We start from the raw sequence: 15247 nt of genomic DNA, 5'->3' as shown, positions 1-15247 counted from the left end.
GACGGCGCCTCTCCGGCTAAACAGCATCCGCCGTGCATCCCAGGCACTGCTGTTAGCAGCCAGTCGCCCGAGCCGGTACCTCCAAAAAGCACCCAGATTCTTGGCCTAGGCCAAAAAGTTCTTACGAGTTACTGCCGACCACACTCTGACAGGGATCTGCCACCTTGGACCCGCGTCACGTTCCCGTCGCCAAAACCTTTTGGCAGAGCTTCCCCAAGCAACCAGCAAATCTGCCATCTGCATTGCCTTTGCGACTCACCAAAGAAAACGGCTTGCTAAGCATCTCGATATCGACAAACGACGGCCTCGGCAGCGCCATTCCGACAGGCGCGACTTGCTGCGACTCCGAGTCACGAGCTTCAAGAAACTTGTGGTGGCTGGTGTGGGAGATTGGCGCAGGGCATGACGATCGACTAGAAGAAGGACATTGATACTATTCCAGTAGCCTAGCCTGTTTGTCGCGCGACCTCAAATGCTGCATCTGCATCTGCATCTGCATTCTTCTCCCGCACGTTCCCCTCCTCTGATGTCGTCCGCTTCGCTCGTGCCTATCGCTCGTCCCACGCATTGAGAGATAACACCATCTATATCTATCTGCCTGCCATTGCCGCCTCGTCGACGTCATCATGGCCTCCTCGTCGGCCCTCTCTGTGCCAGACCAGATCCGCCAGCTCAACGATGCCCGCAAGCTGGTCCTGGGCGACGTCAAGTACTATCCAAGCGTGGTCAGAGGCATCCTGCCCATCATTGGGCCCACGGCGCCGATAGAGCTGCGACGATGGGTCACTGATTTCCTGGCCGAGGCATTTGCCACGCCGGCGCTGCCCAATTCCGAGAAGGAGACGATGCAGCCATATGTGTTGACGACGCTGGAATCGCTGATTGAGCAGGAGGGTGATGCACAGGTCCTGAGGAATGTGATACAGACGGCAGCGAGCATCTATCCGCTGGCCATGAGGTGGATGTCGGTGGCTTTCTTCTTCCCGTGTAAAGAAAACGTATCGTTGAACTGACTTTTGCCACCATCGCAGCATCAACAACAGCTACGACACGGTGACGTGGGAGAGGATGGTGAGTATCAAGCAGAAGATTTTGCAGCTGTGGGATAATGTCCCTCCCACGGTGAGGATATGCTGCATCAAGTTTGCCCAGCGAGTGGTGCTGGCGCAAAGCGTTGCTTCGGGCGCTGAACACAGGGTAAGAGATGATTGCTGTTCCGGACAAAAAAGTAGACTTCCTTAACACACAATACTATTCTAGTATGGCGGCGGACTGGACGTCTCTCTGGACAAGGTCCCGCCTAACCACCAGACGCTCGATCCTAGAACTCTCGAGGCAGAGGCCAGTGGGCTGTTGGACCGCATGTTGAGTATATTACAGGGGAACAAGTAAGTTCCAACTCGAATCTGGTACTCTGACCATTTGTGGCGTAGCCTATACTTACCAAGCTTAGCGATGGTCTTCTTGTAGATGCGACTTTGAACTGCTTGTCCATCATGGTGCGGACTCGCCCGGCTACCTCCAGTCGAATCCTTAATGCATTGCTCAACTTCAACCCTCTACAAGCCGCCAACTCGCCATTGACCCCCAAAACCAAGGTGATGATCAAGTCCATGGAAAAGACGGCACGGCTGCTATTGATTCACCTGAGTAAGCGAGACCCCCACAACCCAATCGTGCCTAGAATACAGCAGCATGTGGAGGGTACAATGCGTATGGTAGCCGAGCTCTTCGACAGTGCTGGCCGGAAAAGACCTCTGGAGCCCAAGCCACAAGACGGATATGATGCCAAGCGCCCACGGATCGAGGCTTCCCAGATCCAGATCCCCCCCTTGGGCCCAGGCCCCCATAGCCTGGCCGACGTCTTTACCCTTATTGGCAACGATGGACTCAAGTTCTTCGACGTCTCTCAGGTTCCCCCCAGCCTCGTAGCCAGAATTGCCGTGAATACCCTGTCTAGGTTGGATGCCCAGGTCCTCGCAAAGGCTGTAGATGGCGTTCGCGGCCGACTGGAGACGCTGAACAATAGCCCTCCAGCGGAGCTGAATCCAAACACTGCGCCTTTGGGTGTTGAAGAGGACGAGGACGACTATGAGCCGGACTTTTATCAAGCAGAGGATACGGAGCAGATCCTGAACAAGCTGGATAACGCCCCAGCACCAGCCGTGGCCGAACCCAGAATAAGTCTGGACGACACGTTGGGCCTGAGGTCCTTCAGCCTTCCCCAGCCGCAGCAGTTGACGCCAGAGATGGCTCTCAACGCGGGCAATGGCACGGTAACGAGAGTGCTAGAGATGATGAAGTCTCTAGACGAACCAGCAACGAAGAAGCAAAAGGCCGGATTCAATCGCCTTGCAGCGAGCTCCGAGAGCAGAGATTCCTGGATGACCATTTTGGCACGTCTGGCAACACGGTCATCGGCAGGGCTTGAAGAGATATCAGTCAAGGCCGAGGCAGACGACTCTAGCCGGCCGTCATCCCTCAACAACGGCATCAGGGAAATTCTTTACAACTACATCATGGAAGACTTCCGAACGCACATTGATGTCGCGGTATCATGGCTGTGCGAGGAGTGGTACAACGACAAGGTGCTACAAAAAGCCGGGGGCGACCACCCGCTATACTACGAGAAGTGCACGCTACGGCTCATTGACGGCTTCCTACCGTACCTGCGCCCACAGGACAAAGTGTTGACGCGGTTTCTGAGCGAGATTCCTGAGCTAAACCGGGCGATTCTTTCTCGCGTGAAGCACATGTGTCGAGATCCAAGTGTGACGCAGTTGGCGTTGACGAGCTTGCTGTATTTGGTGATTATGCGACCTCCTATCAAAGAGGCTGCTCTGGATACTGTTCAGGATATTTGGACAGACTGTACGTTGTTCTCCTCTTTCTTCTTCTTCTTTCCCCCCTTTTACTACCTTTAGAGCATACGACTATTGGGTCGAGGGGCATATAGAGCTAACAAGTTGAACAGACGAAGATGCTAGGGCAATGGCCGGCAAATATCTTACCAAATATCGGCCACTATTTCTAGAAAATGCGACAAACCGCGAAAACAACGATAGCCCGACACCAACACCAGCAGGAGCTGCCATTGCCACATAAACAATGGCGCTGTACCTACTTACAGAATGACTAGGAGAGGGGCCAGATGTGATACCAACAGCTTGAAAGATGACAAGTCTCGGCAGCCAAGAAGCTGTGCAAGACAAAGAAAAAAGTATCGGCTCGAATGTGGGAGGGATTCGTCACAGAATGCATGGCCAGATCATGATTGGACAAAATAGAGGGACTTTACTAAGTCGTAATAGCGGCGTAGAATTTGCGTATGAAATCGGGGCAAGGCGTTTCGTTGACCGCCACGCGAACATGAGAAAAGGTGGCGCGGATATCCGGGATATAAGAGAGATGTGTATGTATAGGGATGGTTTACTACGGAACTGCCCCAATGTATTGGAAGAAGGGGGCGAGGAATAAATTTTGTATGACGTTTACAAACGGGTAGATGAAGGGTTTGGCGGGCAAATAAATACTATACCTAGCAGTTATTTGGACAATACCATTATTATACAGGAATTTATATCCTACATTCACCTCCATCCAGTCTTTATTTCTTTTCCCACATTCATTACAGCAGCGTGTGAGAAATCTTTCTGCTAGTCTCAGATACGATTCTCTGCTGTTGTTCCCGGCTCCATGCGTCATCTACCCGAGGTTTTTGCTCTTCACACCTGAGAAGCGAGATTTGTCCCAATAGCTTCGTCGATGGATTGAATGAGGTACCCTGCAACTTATTTCTCGCTAACTAGAAGCCGTCAGTCAAGAGCTGAAGTGACATTGGCAATGCAGGGAGAAGGACGGGCGGCGTGTTGGACGGTCAATCAATCAATCAATGTTTATTGATTTACCCCGTATTTGCATTTCTAGGGTTGTCGTGCAGTTACATCATACACCCATGATTAATAACGTCGTCGGCGATATTTCATTGGAGTTGCTGCGCACGTCCTGGTTGCCTGGCCAGCCCCTTCACATGCATGCATGAATGCATCCTTTTTTAACAGACCTGCAGCATCTCTACGGAGTACGTACGAGTAACAATACAATGCGGCAGCACACAATGCACGCGACACGTGAAGCCGTTCATAGGTCAGGTAAGCATGGCGTCCCCTGCAGGCTGACTGACCCTGTTTTTGCTGCAGGCTGAAAGGTAGAGATTAGAGAGAGACATGAAAGGCGGCAAGCGAGAGACAGGAAAACAAAGAAGGATGAGGGGCTGCTGTGTGTTCATGTTTGCTTTTTTTCTTCTTCTTCTGCCTCTTTGTGATTGGCCGCATTGTGTTGATTATGTCCCTTGGATGCCGTTTTTCGGTTGCCGTTGGGAACTTCCCCTTGTTTATTAGTGAGAGGCGGTATACAGTCGCTACGTGTACAAGAACGAACTAACAAAATGGCCGCCCTTTTATTGCATGGTATTGCATGACGTGGTGAAGTTTTTATTTGTTTTGCTCGTATCTCGTCTATTCTGTTTTTCTCTTCTCTTCTCCTCTCTTCTTTATTTTTTTTATACTTGGCATTTGTTGCTTCTCTTCTGATACGTGATCGTCGAATATTTGCATCGCCCCCAGCTCTGCTCATCTTACATCACCAATCTCATCTACCCTTGCCGTCCCTCCCCCGGCTCATAATACAGCACCAGAGCACAGGGCACTTGCGCTGGCTGACTTGGAAACTGAGATTGAGATTGAGGCAGCGGAATCGGGCTGGCGGTTTCAGCGGTGCTTGCAGCATAAACGAAACACAACACGGCCGTTTCCATCATATCATTATTTGTATAAAACAGTGGATGACGGAGGAGAATTGAAGTGAAAGAAGCACAAGGTAGCTGCAGGCAGACATGGCCCTTCGCCGCCTTCACAAACAGTTTTTCAGCATTCATCAGGATTCACTGCAGGGCACAGGTTAGTATGAAGAGTTCATGTTGTCAGTGTTTTTTACCCTCTTTACGGAGTCCGAGTACCTGCTAGGTACATTCACAGTACACTCTCCCCCCTTGATCGCTGCGGCTGGGCTGCGCTCTGACTGCAAAATCCTCGCCTCTTCCGGGCTCCGGTTTTCTTTCTAATGAATGACGGCTGCGCGTTGCACGCATTGCTGCTCATTTACGCGAAAACGAGCTCCACCTCTTAATTACACATGACACTTTGTACCTTATTTTGGACACCAGACTGCTTACCTATTCCGTACCTGGCTCGTACTGTACTTGTCTTGTACATACACTTGCACTGCACTGCCCTGCACAAACCACAAGTCACAACCATCACCAAACAAAACATCCCCCCGATTCATCTCTGCTATCTGGACCGGATCGAGTGATTGATTTGACTGACCGCTGATGCGAATCGCCCCTCGCAGCCTCCAATCCCGCGCGCCCCTCGCTAGATGATTCACCGGGCACCAGAACCTTAACACCAGCTTCTGCCGGCACCGTCAACGCCATGCCGAGTCGCGCCGCCTCCGTTTCCAAGCAGGCTCAGGTCCTGGGCAGGACGGCCACGATCCGCAGCGTGCCCAGTTTCGAGGGCTCTGAGACGAGTCCCGAGAGCAACGGGCTGTCCAGCAGCGTCACCAGCAAGGCCAGCGGACTGTCCACCGTGGCGTGCAACGGGACGATCGAGGAGGCGCCATCCCCGAAACCTAATCTCGACACCACCACCGTTCCTGAGGTGCCTGAGCCTGAGGCCCCCATCGAAGTCGTCGGTCCCATACCGAGAGTCATAACCCCGGCACCGCCAGAAGAGAACGGCGGCTTGGGAGACGGAGATCTAGACCACCAGGACAGTGCGCAATGGGATTCGACAATTGGCAAGGCCGGTCTGGGAAAGACGGGTCGAGTCATCAACAAACTCGTCAGCGACAATGACGCCCTGAAGCGCGAAATCAAGATTGAGAAACTGCGCGCGGAAGAGGCCAAGCAGGCCGCCAAGCTGGTCGAGGACAAGATGGAGCGCATGGTCAGCGACTACGAAAGCCGACTGCTGGAAGCAAACGTCACCAAGACACTGCTGGCGAGAAAAGAACGCCAGGTCGAAACCCTCATGGCAACGGTCGACATGGAGAAGAAGAAGGCCGTGGCGGCTCAAGAGCTGGAGCGGAACTGGAGGGACGAAATGGAAAAGGCCAAGCGCGACGCCAAAACGCAGGCCGACGACGCAACGAGCTATGCGCAGCTGATGGAGGGCCGGTACAACGCCATCTCCTCCCATTGGCGCGACCAGGGCGACGAGGTCAACAAGGCGATTGCGACAATCAAGACAGAAATCACCACCATCGTTGACGAGCGCAAGTCGGACGACGATAAGATCCAGACACTGCGAGACTTGTGCGAGCAGCAGGACAGCAACATCCAGAAGCTGAGGCGCGAAAAGGAAGACATTGCACGCTTGTTTGAGGAGTACAAGAAGGCGCAGGAGGAGAATCTCAAGGACATCAAGGAGAACGCCAGGAAGACGGAAGCCGAGCAGCAAAGAATACTGGAAGAGTCTAGGGAGACGCTGGACAAGCTGAGATGGGCGCTAAACGTCAAGGCGAACGTCAAAGGTGCCGAGTGAAGGTGAAGCTGCATGGCATCACTGTCTCTATTGATTTCTCTATCACGGCCATATTTTCCCTCTGGATTTGCCTTTTCCCTTTTGGCGTTGGAACCACTTTGCGTTTTTTATCGAAACTGTCGGTGCATTCTTACGGGGGGACTCTATGCTCATGGCTTTTTTTCTTCTTCTTTCTTCTGCTTTGTGTTATTCTGCTTCCCACTTCCCACCGCCCATTGTGCGGCTACAGCGACTTTAAATAATGATACCACTTTCTCTCTCTCTCCTGCCTTCTCCCCTTTAACCCTCTCTTGTCTTTTTGCTTATTGCTTTTATTACTTCTTCCCCTTCTCTCCCTCTGTTAAACTTGTGTTTTTTTTTCACTTACTACTTCTTCATTCGTTTCTGTTAATTACATAGAGAGAGCGGTCAGTTGGCTTTGGACAGGATATGATAGTCTTCTTCCTCCATCACCCTTGTTTTTTCTTCTGCCCCTTCTTCTGTATTTTGCATGCTGGGAAGCCTTTGCTTTCGTGATGCACTTGGCGTTGGATGCATTTTTCACAAAGGAACAAAGAACAAAGAAAAGAATGAAAAGAAATCTAAAGCGGTATGATCTCCACTATGCTTGCGCTATGTCTGTTGGCTTTTTTTGGAACAGAGCAATACGGAAGCTGGGAGAGAGTACGATTGCGCTTTGGCTGCGAGAGAGAATATAGTACACTTGCATATATATAGATAAATGATAAATAAGGAGCCATTGTGTGTTTAAGAGAATGCAAAAGATATGGAATATGAATGCATATATTGAGGGCTTTACCTGCGGGCTTTGCTACGGTTCCTCTTGAGTTATTACTGAGTGATATGCTATACTGCGGACAATGAGTTAATGCATCTTTGTCTTGCCGGCTGCGTTTGCGTTAGACCCTACATATGACATTGAGAAAATGAGGATTAAACAAACATAGAGTATATACTGCTAACATCAAGTTTAACGGTTCTACAATGATGCAATTACTCAATATGCACCTGTGAATGCCCCTGAGCTATATCAACAGAAGATGCACAGTCCACTTCTAGATTACACGCTTCTATTCACACTCTCTTATTCATATACTTACGTATTGTATGTTTTTACAATTAATGAAATTAATCCTTGAACTGTATTATTCACTTACAGACAACGTTGAAGCTATTTAAGCTGCAGTGAATTGCTCTCGTGCAAAGCGGTCAGGAGTTCACGTGCCTACTGCACTTTCCCTCGCAGCTGCCACACACCTGGCAGCTGCTGTGCTACTTGGTTCTCTTTGTAGCCCTAAGATTCTCGACCACAGGTACCCTATTTATTCATTTATCCTCCTCTTGTTTTCCGTTTGTTTCCTTTTCCTTATACCTCTCCCTCTTCGTTTCCAACCACAGACTCACCTCAGCACCCACAGACACACCACGAGAATGGCATAGGAACTTCGTCTTTGTATTCTCGAGTCCTTATACGTTGGTGCTTCGTTCGTATTCTGTTTTTGGCCGACTCTATGCAAGAGCGTAGTCGGTTTTGTTTGGACACTGATTTGAGTGTTGATGCTTCGGTTCCCTGCTGACCTCCCTCGTTTCTAGAGGTCGCTTAGGTGCATTCTGGATTACTTTGGAAGCTTCTATGACTTGATTTCTGCGGCAGGAACCGTTTATTGTACCCTGAGTGTGGATTTATTGCTAGGTAAGTTCAGAATCCCACACCGTGATTTCTTTCTGCGCATAGAGGTGCCTCTACAGCAACTCCCTTCTTTGCATAGGAATGTCTACAAGATATAAAAGCTGATCACAAAGTACAGGCTGTTGTTACCCTATATCTAAACTGTTGTTTGTGGACGTTTTGTCACAATGTCTTGCGGAAGCTCTGAGTACAACGCGGATGCATCAGCAGTCCGCACAGCCTTGGCCACATTGGCAGCTCCGAATCCAACACTTGGGTCTTATGGTGTCGTAGAGTTTTACATCACCTGCAACCCTCCATTACTCCCACTTGGTGTCAAGCGTATCATTGAATCTGCCCAATCGGCCTGTCAGGTGCGTTCTGTAGCATGTTAGTCTGGTTGGAGACTCCACTAACTATTCTTCCAGGGCAAACTTCTCGAGATACTGTATGAGCCAGAAATACCCTGGTTCAAATGTATCACGGTGACTGAGTTTCAGAACCGAGTTTCCGATATCATCCAGCACCTTTTGCACAAGCTCCTGAAAAAGGAGGTCCGACCACTAGATTTTAACGTGGTAGATTCTGATGTGCGTGAGGGCACGTTTCATCCAGATGTCGTCTCCAGGGAGACCAGTGAACCTCTCATAATTCCATGGGTGGTCCTCAAGTCTATCGGTAACGACATTTATCAAGACTTTGAGGAATACCGATTTCCTGCAATACTGGGCCAACTACCTTTCAAGACAGTGTGGAGAGGGCTGCAGAATTCTACTGGAGTCTCCATCGATACGCTGTTGTCCGTCTTCTCTCGCGTTTCAAAGTCCGAGAACGCACCCAACAATGTGGTTGACTTTGCATTTCACACGAATTGTGAAATGTCGCACAACCTGAGGGAGAATCTGATCTACATCGGATCCTGGCAGTCAATGGATCTGGTTGATAGAGCGGTCCGAAGGCTTCAGACGATTCTGAATCTACTGGTACGTATTTTATCCTTTCTTCTGCTACAACCATAGCAAAGTTGAGACATCTAACGAGAGACAGGCAAGTAAACCAAAGGTGTCATCGCACCTGATTTTACTCGAGGGACCTGCAGCAACCAAACTCACGTACAGATGGATGTCTCACGTTGGGTTGGTTCAGGCAACCTTTGCCGTTCGGTCTGGCAGCTTAGCTATTGCGGAGGAGTACAAGTACCTCTCAAACGCAGCTGTCATAAGAACTCACACCCGAGATAGAACTGGTCGTTGGATCACTGATAATACTGTTTATCCGCTGAAAGATACACGCCAGCTCGAAGTGGGACAGACATTTAATGCCTTCAAGGGTTACATTTTGCCTACCAAGAAAAAGAACACCAAGGTTCAAGTATTACATGACTGGAAGTATCCAAAGGATCAGGCAAGCCCAGCATCAGCTGAAACAATTGCACCCAATACCTTTCGTGGACCTGTGCAAAACAGTCAAAGTGTCCTTAGGAACTCGATGGTGGATGATAACGTGGAGCCAACCTCCCCTGTATCTGTCAACAATGGCTACGGAGTAGCACAGAATCAAGAGCTACCCAACGACCAGAAGCTTCTCACTTCTCCAAAATTGCAGGATGTGGATACATTCGTAAGATCTACGCGGCGACTGGCCATTACCGAGAACGAGTACTCCCACATATTAGAGCCATCAACAACAACAGAGGCTGTATCAGGCCTAGGAGAATTGGAGAGCATGATTCAATATCCAATTACGGTGTCTGACTGCGACCAGGAAGATCTTCTCATCTTTCTCAGCGACTCAGACGAGGAAGTTCCATGTGAAGATGAAATGCTCGGCAGTGCGGTTCGGGGTACAGTTGCAGACCTTCAAGAAGTGAATGAAGACATCATCCGGTTTGAGCGATTTGAACGTTCCGATGACCTAATATGGCTAGACGATGACTCGCAGACTCAGCAGTCGCCTTCTAAACTAGACAGTTTGGACATTGCCTATGAGGGCTCTCCATATACTTCTCTTCAAAGCTGCGAACCCTCCGAGCTTGGGACTGAGACCGAGACAGAAATTGCTACCATTGTGACAGAAAGCAACCCCCTGGAAGTTCAGGATCACGCTGCTGCGCATTTTTATACTGGTGGCATGGCCCAATTTGGTTTGATGGATGCTCGTGAGCACAACTCGGCGAATGTTTCTACCAAAGCTCAGAAGCATGTTCAAATGGGTATTTCGACAAGTGATCTGGTCGAGTTGGCGGGCACTGAGGCGCATGACGTTGGTGGTCTTGTTGGCTTTGGATTACTTGAGGAAAAGCCGAAAGAGTTTTTTCAGACCATGAATCAGAGAGGCGGCCGTAGCATCACCAACTCGTCTCAGAGAACTCGTTCTCCTAGAAGGACTGGTTTGAATGCCCACCAGGGACCAGCCCCAAGAAATCAAAATGCGCGTTCGGCTTCTATGACACCAAGGGAGCCCAGAGTTGACACAGAAGTAAGTCCAAATGACAAGATAAAGCTATGAATTCTCACTGACCAAAATACCTTCTTTTAGTTCGACTCCAACTTTCCCGTGCTGGGAGCAGCACCAAAGTCACCGAAGCAGACAAAGCAGACGAAGCCACAGCTACGATATGCTGATGCTGCCAGGTACCCAAATGCTCCATCGCAAAGGCCACCACGACCTGCCAATGCAAATGCAGGCCCTAGTCGACCCCATCCGACTCCTTCAGTGGAATCGGTGGCATCGTCTTCTAAAACGGGTGAGAGTTCAAAGGAACCGAAACTCGAGGATTGCAGTAAGAACGATTGGGATGTCCCGCAAGGTAAGAGTGATGTCCTGCGAGACGCAGAGAATCAGCTTAAGAAAATGTCGCAAATTCTTGAGTTGGCCTCGGGCTATGTTTCCCTGGAAGTCGTTTTTGGGCGCATATATATCAAGCAAATGGCCCCGAGCTGCGTAAACCACACAGGTTCTGGCCCGGTGTTTGCAACAAAGGATGTGACTAACCTCTTGAATGGTGAGAATTTCCGACAAGACCGTATTGGCTTCTCCCCTATTCTATCGACATCGGAAGGTGATGCCAATATGTTGGTTAGCATTACGCCACCAGGTGAAACCCCGTGGAACCTGTTTGAGAAGGAGACTTGGTACGATTTCCAGTGCACCTACTTTGGTCCAAGAGGCGAGGAGTCCATCATCATTGAATTAAACGCCCAAAAGTTTCAATATCGAGTCCGGGGTCCGCGCCACGAAATATTTGCAATCCACCTCCATTGCCCCCAACGAGCTTGGGATATGAAGGCGCGCGGAGCCCGGTCGAGGGCTTTGGAGCCTGAGTATGCATTGAAATGTTACGTCGAGTCTCTAATCGACGAGATGGAAATCTTGTAAGTCAATGACAAACTGAGTGTGTGCGCGCCGGGATAAATAGTAAGCTAACGGATTTCTTTTGCAGGGCCAATGACAAGGGCGATGTGACAATTCAGTATCCAGATTATAATGGTACCCGTGAACTCGAGGCCGTCACCATGCGGCGAGTCGCCCGATATTGCCACGGAAAGAAGAAAGATCATAGTGTCCTCACAATCACCATGAGCTTCTCAATGGAAGAAAGCCTGTCCAGCGGTAGACGAGGTGCAGGGGCAGTTCGAGTTTTTGCCTGCCCCAAAACTTCGTTGAACAGTGCTTTGCCTCAAAAGTATTTTGAGGCCAGCCTAACGTCCTCCCGTCTGCGCCACCACTTTAATCAAAATGTCAACTTGGAGTATGGCGACAAGACCACGTGGAATACCGACCAGCTTGAGGCTGAAAGTGTCTTTGAAGACATGCTCAGGCCAGCCTTTGGGATGATTTCTCACATGGATCACATTGGATCTTCAAACGACACCATGAGAGGCGTCACTGACCAGGATGCGTTCCACGAATCATTGGTCGAAGTAGACGTGAAGAAGAACAAGAAGTGGGCGTTTTGGTGAAAGAGGGTCGGCTAGAGTTCTTTTGGCACGTGTCCCGGTAACAGTACAGGCTTCTTGCTGTAGTTTGCACACTCGCGTTCGTCATTGACCGATTTGATAGCATACAAGGAAGCTAAGATATGCTGGAACCGTGATGGCTTCTCGAGGAATTGAGTAAGAGCATACGGCGCCGGGCCCAGAGGGAGGTGAGCTACGCTGAGTTTCTTTGTTTTGTGCTCAGGGGTTACTCTAGGGGCCAGTATACGGAAGTCGTATGGATCAATGATGATGTACAAATATGTATAAGTAGGGCAATTAAGTAAATTAATGAGAGTTAATGTGCGTGAGAGTGTGAGAGGTGCGTTGGTGTTGTTAAGCTGCCGAACAATAATCAGTCAGCCAACAGATGCACTGACTCAATACTCGCAGATTCAATAGGCATAATTCGTTGCAATCGTACATATTTATCAGAGGTATATTTATTTCATTTGGAATCAATTTACCAAATGATGCGTAGTGCCGCCTAATGATCAGTAGCCTATCAAACAAGGTAGCCTATCACTAAAGTGAAACATGCATGAATGTCTTTGTGATTTCAAATCCCCCGCTGATTCTCCCCTTCGTGTCTTGCATGTGTCCACGTGCTGTGCTTCCTTTCTTCGTTACACGATTATTTGCTTCAATAGAGCTAGATTAAAACCTTTCTTTGATACCTATGTTTTGATACTCGATAGACTGTTCTTAGCATTTTACTGCAAGCTGGTTGTCTCTATGGGAGAATATCTTCTCGTATTCGCTGTGAGCGCCATTTGCTTGGTGCTTTAGATGCTCAGGCTGAACTGGGTTCTTTCACATACACCTCAAGAAGTGATTGATCGTGCGGGAGAGCCGCTGACGAGACTATGTCCGAGATGTATTTGAGCGGGTGAAGAGGGATGGGATTGACTGGGAGGACAGGCTGCCGCCTCGGAAGGATAGACGGTATATCGTGGTGGGAGGCTCTGGTGAGTTTACTGAAGATATTATACTAGCAAATCGAATGACACTGCTGACCATAATATGGGTTGTAGGGTTTCTTGGAGGGCAGATTATTTTGCATCTTTTGGCCATGGGGACTCCGCCTGAAGCTATTCGCATCTTTGGATGCGCGTCGGCCTGTTTACTTTTAGAGAAGACTTTTCTTGTGGAGCAGCGTCAAAAGTGACTTTTATCCAGATTGACATTACCAACGAAGCGGAAATTCTTAAAGCATACGAAGCTCCGTGGCCTGAAGCAGCGGCCAGTCTGCCGCTGACAGTCTTTCACACGGCGGGCGTGATCCGGTACAGGATGTTCTACGAGCGAAGTTGGCGAGTCAACGTTACTGGCACGGCACACTCTCTTCGGTGATTACGACGGGGCTGCGCATGAGTTATCCGCCGCCGGTGCTGATGCTGGTGCTCTCCTATTTGGTGGAGTGGTATGACCTGTTGGTGAATGCGATGCCGTTTCTGGATAGATTTTTGAGTGAGCCTGGAGAGCTTGTTAGGTGGGTTCAGTCGGGTGGTTATGCAACGAGGTTGAATTATTTTGTGGAATGATGAGGAGGCAAGGAGGAGGCCGGAGGATGGGGGGATTGGATATATGGCGTGTTGTACGACGGTGGAGGGGATACGTGCTCAGGTTGTGGATTGGAACAAGTGGGTTGAGGAGGAGGAGATGGAGATGAAGAAGGGTTAAAAGAAGAAGAAGGGTTAAAAGAAGAAGAAGGGTTAAAAGAAGAAGAAGGGTTAAAAGAAGAAGAAGGGTTAAAAGAAGAAGAAGGATTTGTAATAGTAGTTGTAGTTATAGTTGTATGATGGAATTGATGATTCGAGGTTCTCCTTGGTGCTTTGTAGCTGCCAGTGCTATATTAACTCGTCACATTGGATCACTTGCTTGAGATGCATAACGCATCAGAAGCTGCAAATACCTAGTGCCATGCAATATGCTAATAGACACAAATTTGAATCAATAGTATCATAAAACCTGTTTACGCCTCTGGATCTTCAGAGTATTTAATACCACACGTCGTATGTTGCTTATACATCCTACATCTGAACCTTGACAAGCCACATATTAGTAGGTGCCCCAGCAACAGCCCACCGCTGACGGAAGGAGGGACGTATCCTCCCCGGTATATAAGCTAGACCCATTCCTCGTGCAGGAGAGAGAGAACCTGGAACTTAGAATACCTTATAGACACCCACTTCAATCCCGGCCTTGAATTCCTGTGTTGTGAGACTCCCACTTTTCTGGTGACCGAGACAGGGGGAACGTCGAACAGCAATTGAAAAATCGCCGCTCCGATCTCGAATCTCCTCTTCCATCCAAGGATCATTCGCCCAACATGATCGCCCACCGGCTCGGCCTCGCTGCCGTGCGCAGCGCGACGAAGCCCAATGTCTTCAGCCAGAACATCCCGCGCATGGTCCTCGCCTCTGCCATGTCAACCTCTCAGGCCCGACCTGTATCGTCAACCTCTCAGGCCCGACCTGTATCGTCAACCTCTCAGGCCCGACCTGTATCGACCCAGAAGCTCTCCCGGGAGGAAGGCCAGCAAGTCCTCGTCAACCAGCGCCTGAACCGCCCCGTCTCCCCTAACCTAGGCATCTATAAAATAGAGCAAACCTGGTTCGGCGCCTCCGCCTGGACCCGTATCACCGGCTGCGTGCTCTCTGGCGCCGCCTACGTCTACTTCACCGCATACCTCGCCTCCCCTCTCCTGGGCCTCCACGTCGAGAGCGCCGCGCTGGCTTCCGGCTTCGCTGCCCTGCCCTTTGTTGTTAAGGGCGCCATTAAGTTCGCTCTTGCTTTCCCCTTCACTTTCCACTTCATTAACGGCATCAAGCACCTGGTCTACGACTTGGGTATTGGATTCGCCAAGAGCCAGATTAGGAGGGGAGAGGCTGCTCTGTGGATATCGAGCTTCATCGGTGGTGGCTACCTGGCTTTTGGCTTGTAAAGGAGTATTAATGAAAGGTTTAGAAGAAATAAGGGGAGGGGGGGGG

At 49.7% G+C, this 15247-nt stretch overlaps 4 protein-coding genes across 4 annotated transcripts; all 4 read left to right on the top strand.

Moving 5' to 3' along the window:
- Nucleotides 1-23: 23 nt before the first annotated feature.
- V8C40DRAFT_247244 (RNA-processing protein PTA1) lies at nucleotides 24-3571 on the top strand. Its single transcript, XM_083216285.1, has 5 exons — nucleotides 24-964; nucleotides 1032-1197; nucleotides 1261-1388; nucleotides 1454-2871; nucleotides 2975-3571. Exons 1-5 carry the CDS (start codon nucleotides 627-629, stop codon nucleotides 3103-3105), a joined length of 2181 nt encoding a protein of 726 aa, XP_083072759.1. The 5' UTR covers nucleotides 24-626; the 3' UTR covers nucleotides 3106-3571.
- Nucleotides 3572-4765: 1194 nt separating this feature from the next.
- On the top strand, nucleotides 4766-6909 carry V8C40DRAFT_30395 (uncharacterized protein). The gene is made up of 2 exons (XM_083222811.1): nucleotides 4766-4958; nucleotides 5413-6909. Exons 1-2 carry the CDS (start codon nucleotides 4895-4897, stop codon nucleotides 6606-6608), a joined length of 1260 nt encoding a protein of 419 aa, XP_083072758.1. The 5' UTR covers nucleotides 4766-4894; the 3' UTR covers nucleotides 6609-6909.
- A 1556-nt stretch (nucleotides 6910-8465) lies between these two features.
- On the top strand, nucleotides 8466-12239 carry V8C40DRAFT_279858 (uncharacterized protein; the record flags this gene model as incomplete). Its single annotated transcript, XM_083221299.1, has 5 exons — nucleotides 8466-8651; nucleotides 8706-9260; nucleotides 9325-10755; nucleotides 10816-11651; nucleotides 11720-12239. 5 exons carry the CDS (start codon nucleotides 8466-8468, stop codon nucleotides 12237-12239), a joined length of 3528 nt encoding a protein of 1175 aa, XP_083072757.1.
- Nucleotides 12240-14506: 2267 nt separating this feature from the next.
- V8C40DRAFT_247236 (succinate:quinone oxidoreductase subunit C) lies at nucleotides 14507-15205 on the top strand. Its single transcript, XM_083216284.1, has 2 exons — nucleotides 14507-14690; nucleotides 14745-15205. Exons 1-2 carry the CDS (start codon nucleotides 14587-14589, stop codon nucleotides 15199-15201), a joined length of 561 nt encoding a protein of 186 aa, XP_083072756.1. The 5' UTR covers nucleotides 14507-14586; the 3' UTR covers nucleotides 15202-15205.
- Nucleotides 15206-15247: the final 42 nt, after the last annotated feature.

This window comes from Trichoderma camerunense, assembly GCF_050948025.1.
Source record: "Trichoderma camerunense strain CBS 138272 chromosome Unknown V8C40scaffold_10, whole genome shotgun sequence".
In the NCBI taxonomy this organism is placed as follows: domain Eukaryota; kingdom Fungi; phylum Ascomycota; class Sordariomycetes; order Hypocreales; family Hypocreaceae; genus Trichoderma; species Trichoderma camerunense.
Note: the sequence above shows the minus strand (reverse complement) of the source record. Positions and strands in the feature narration are given on the sequence as shown.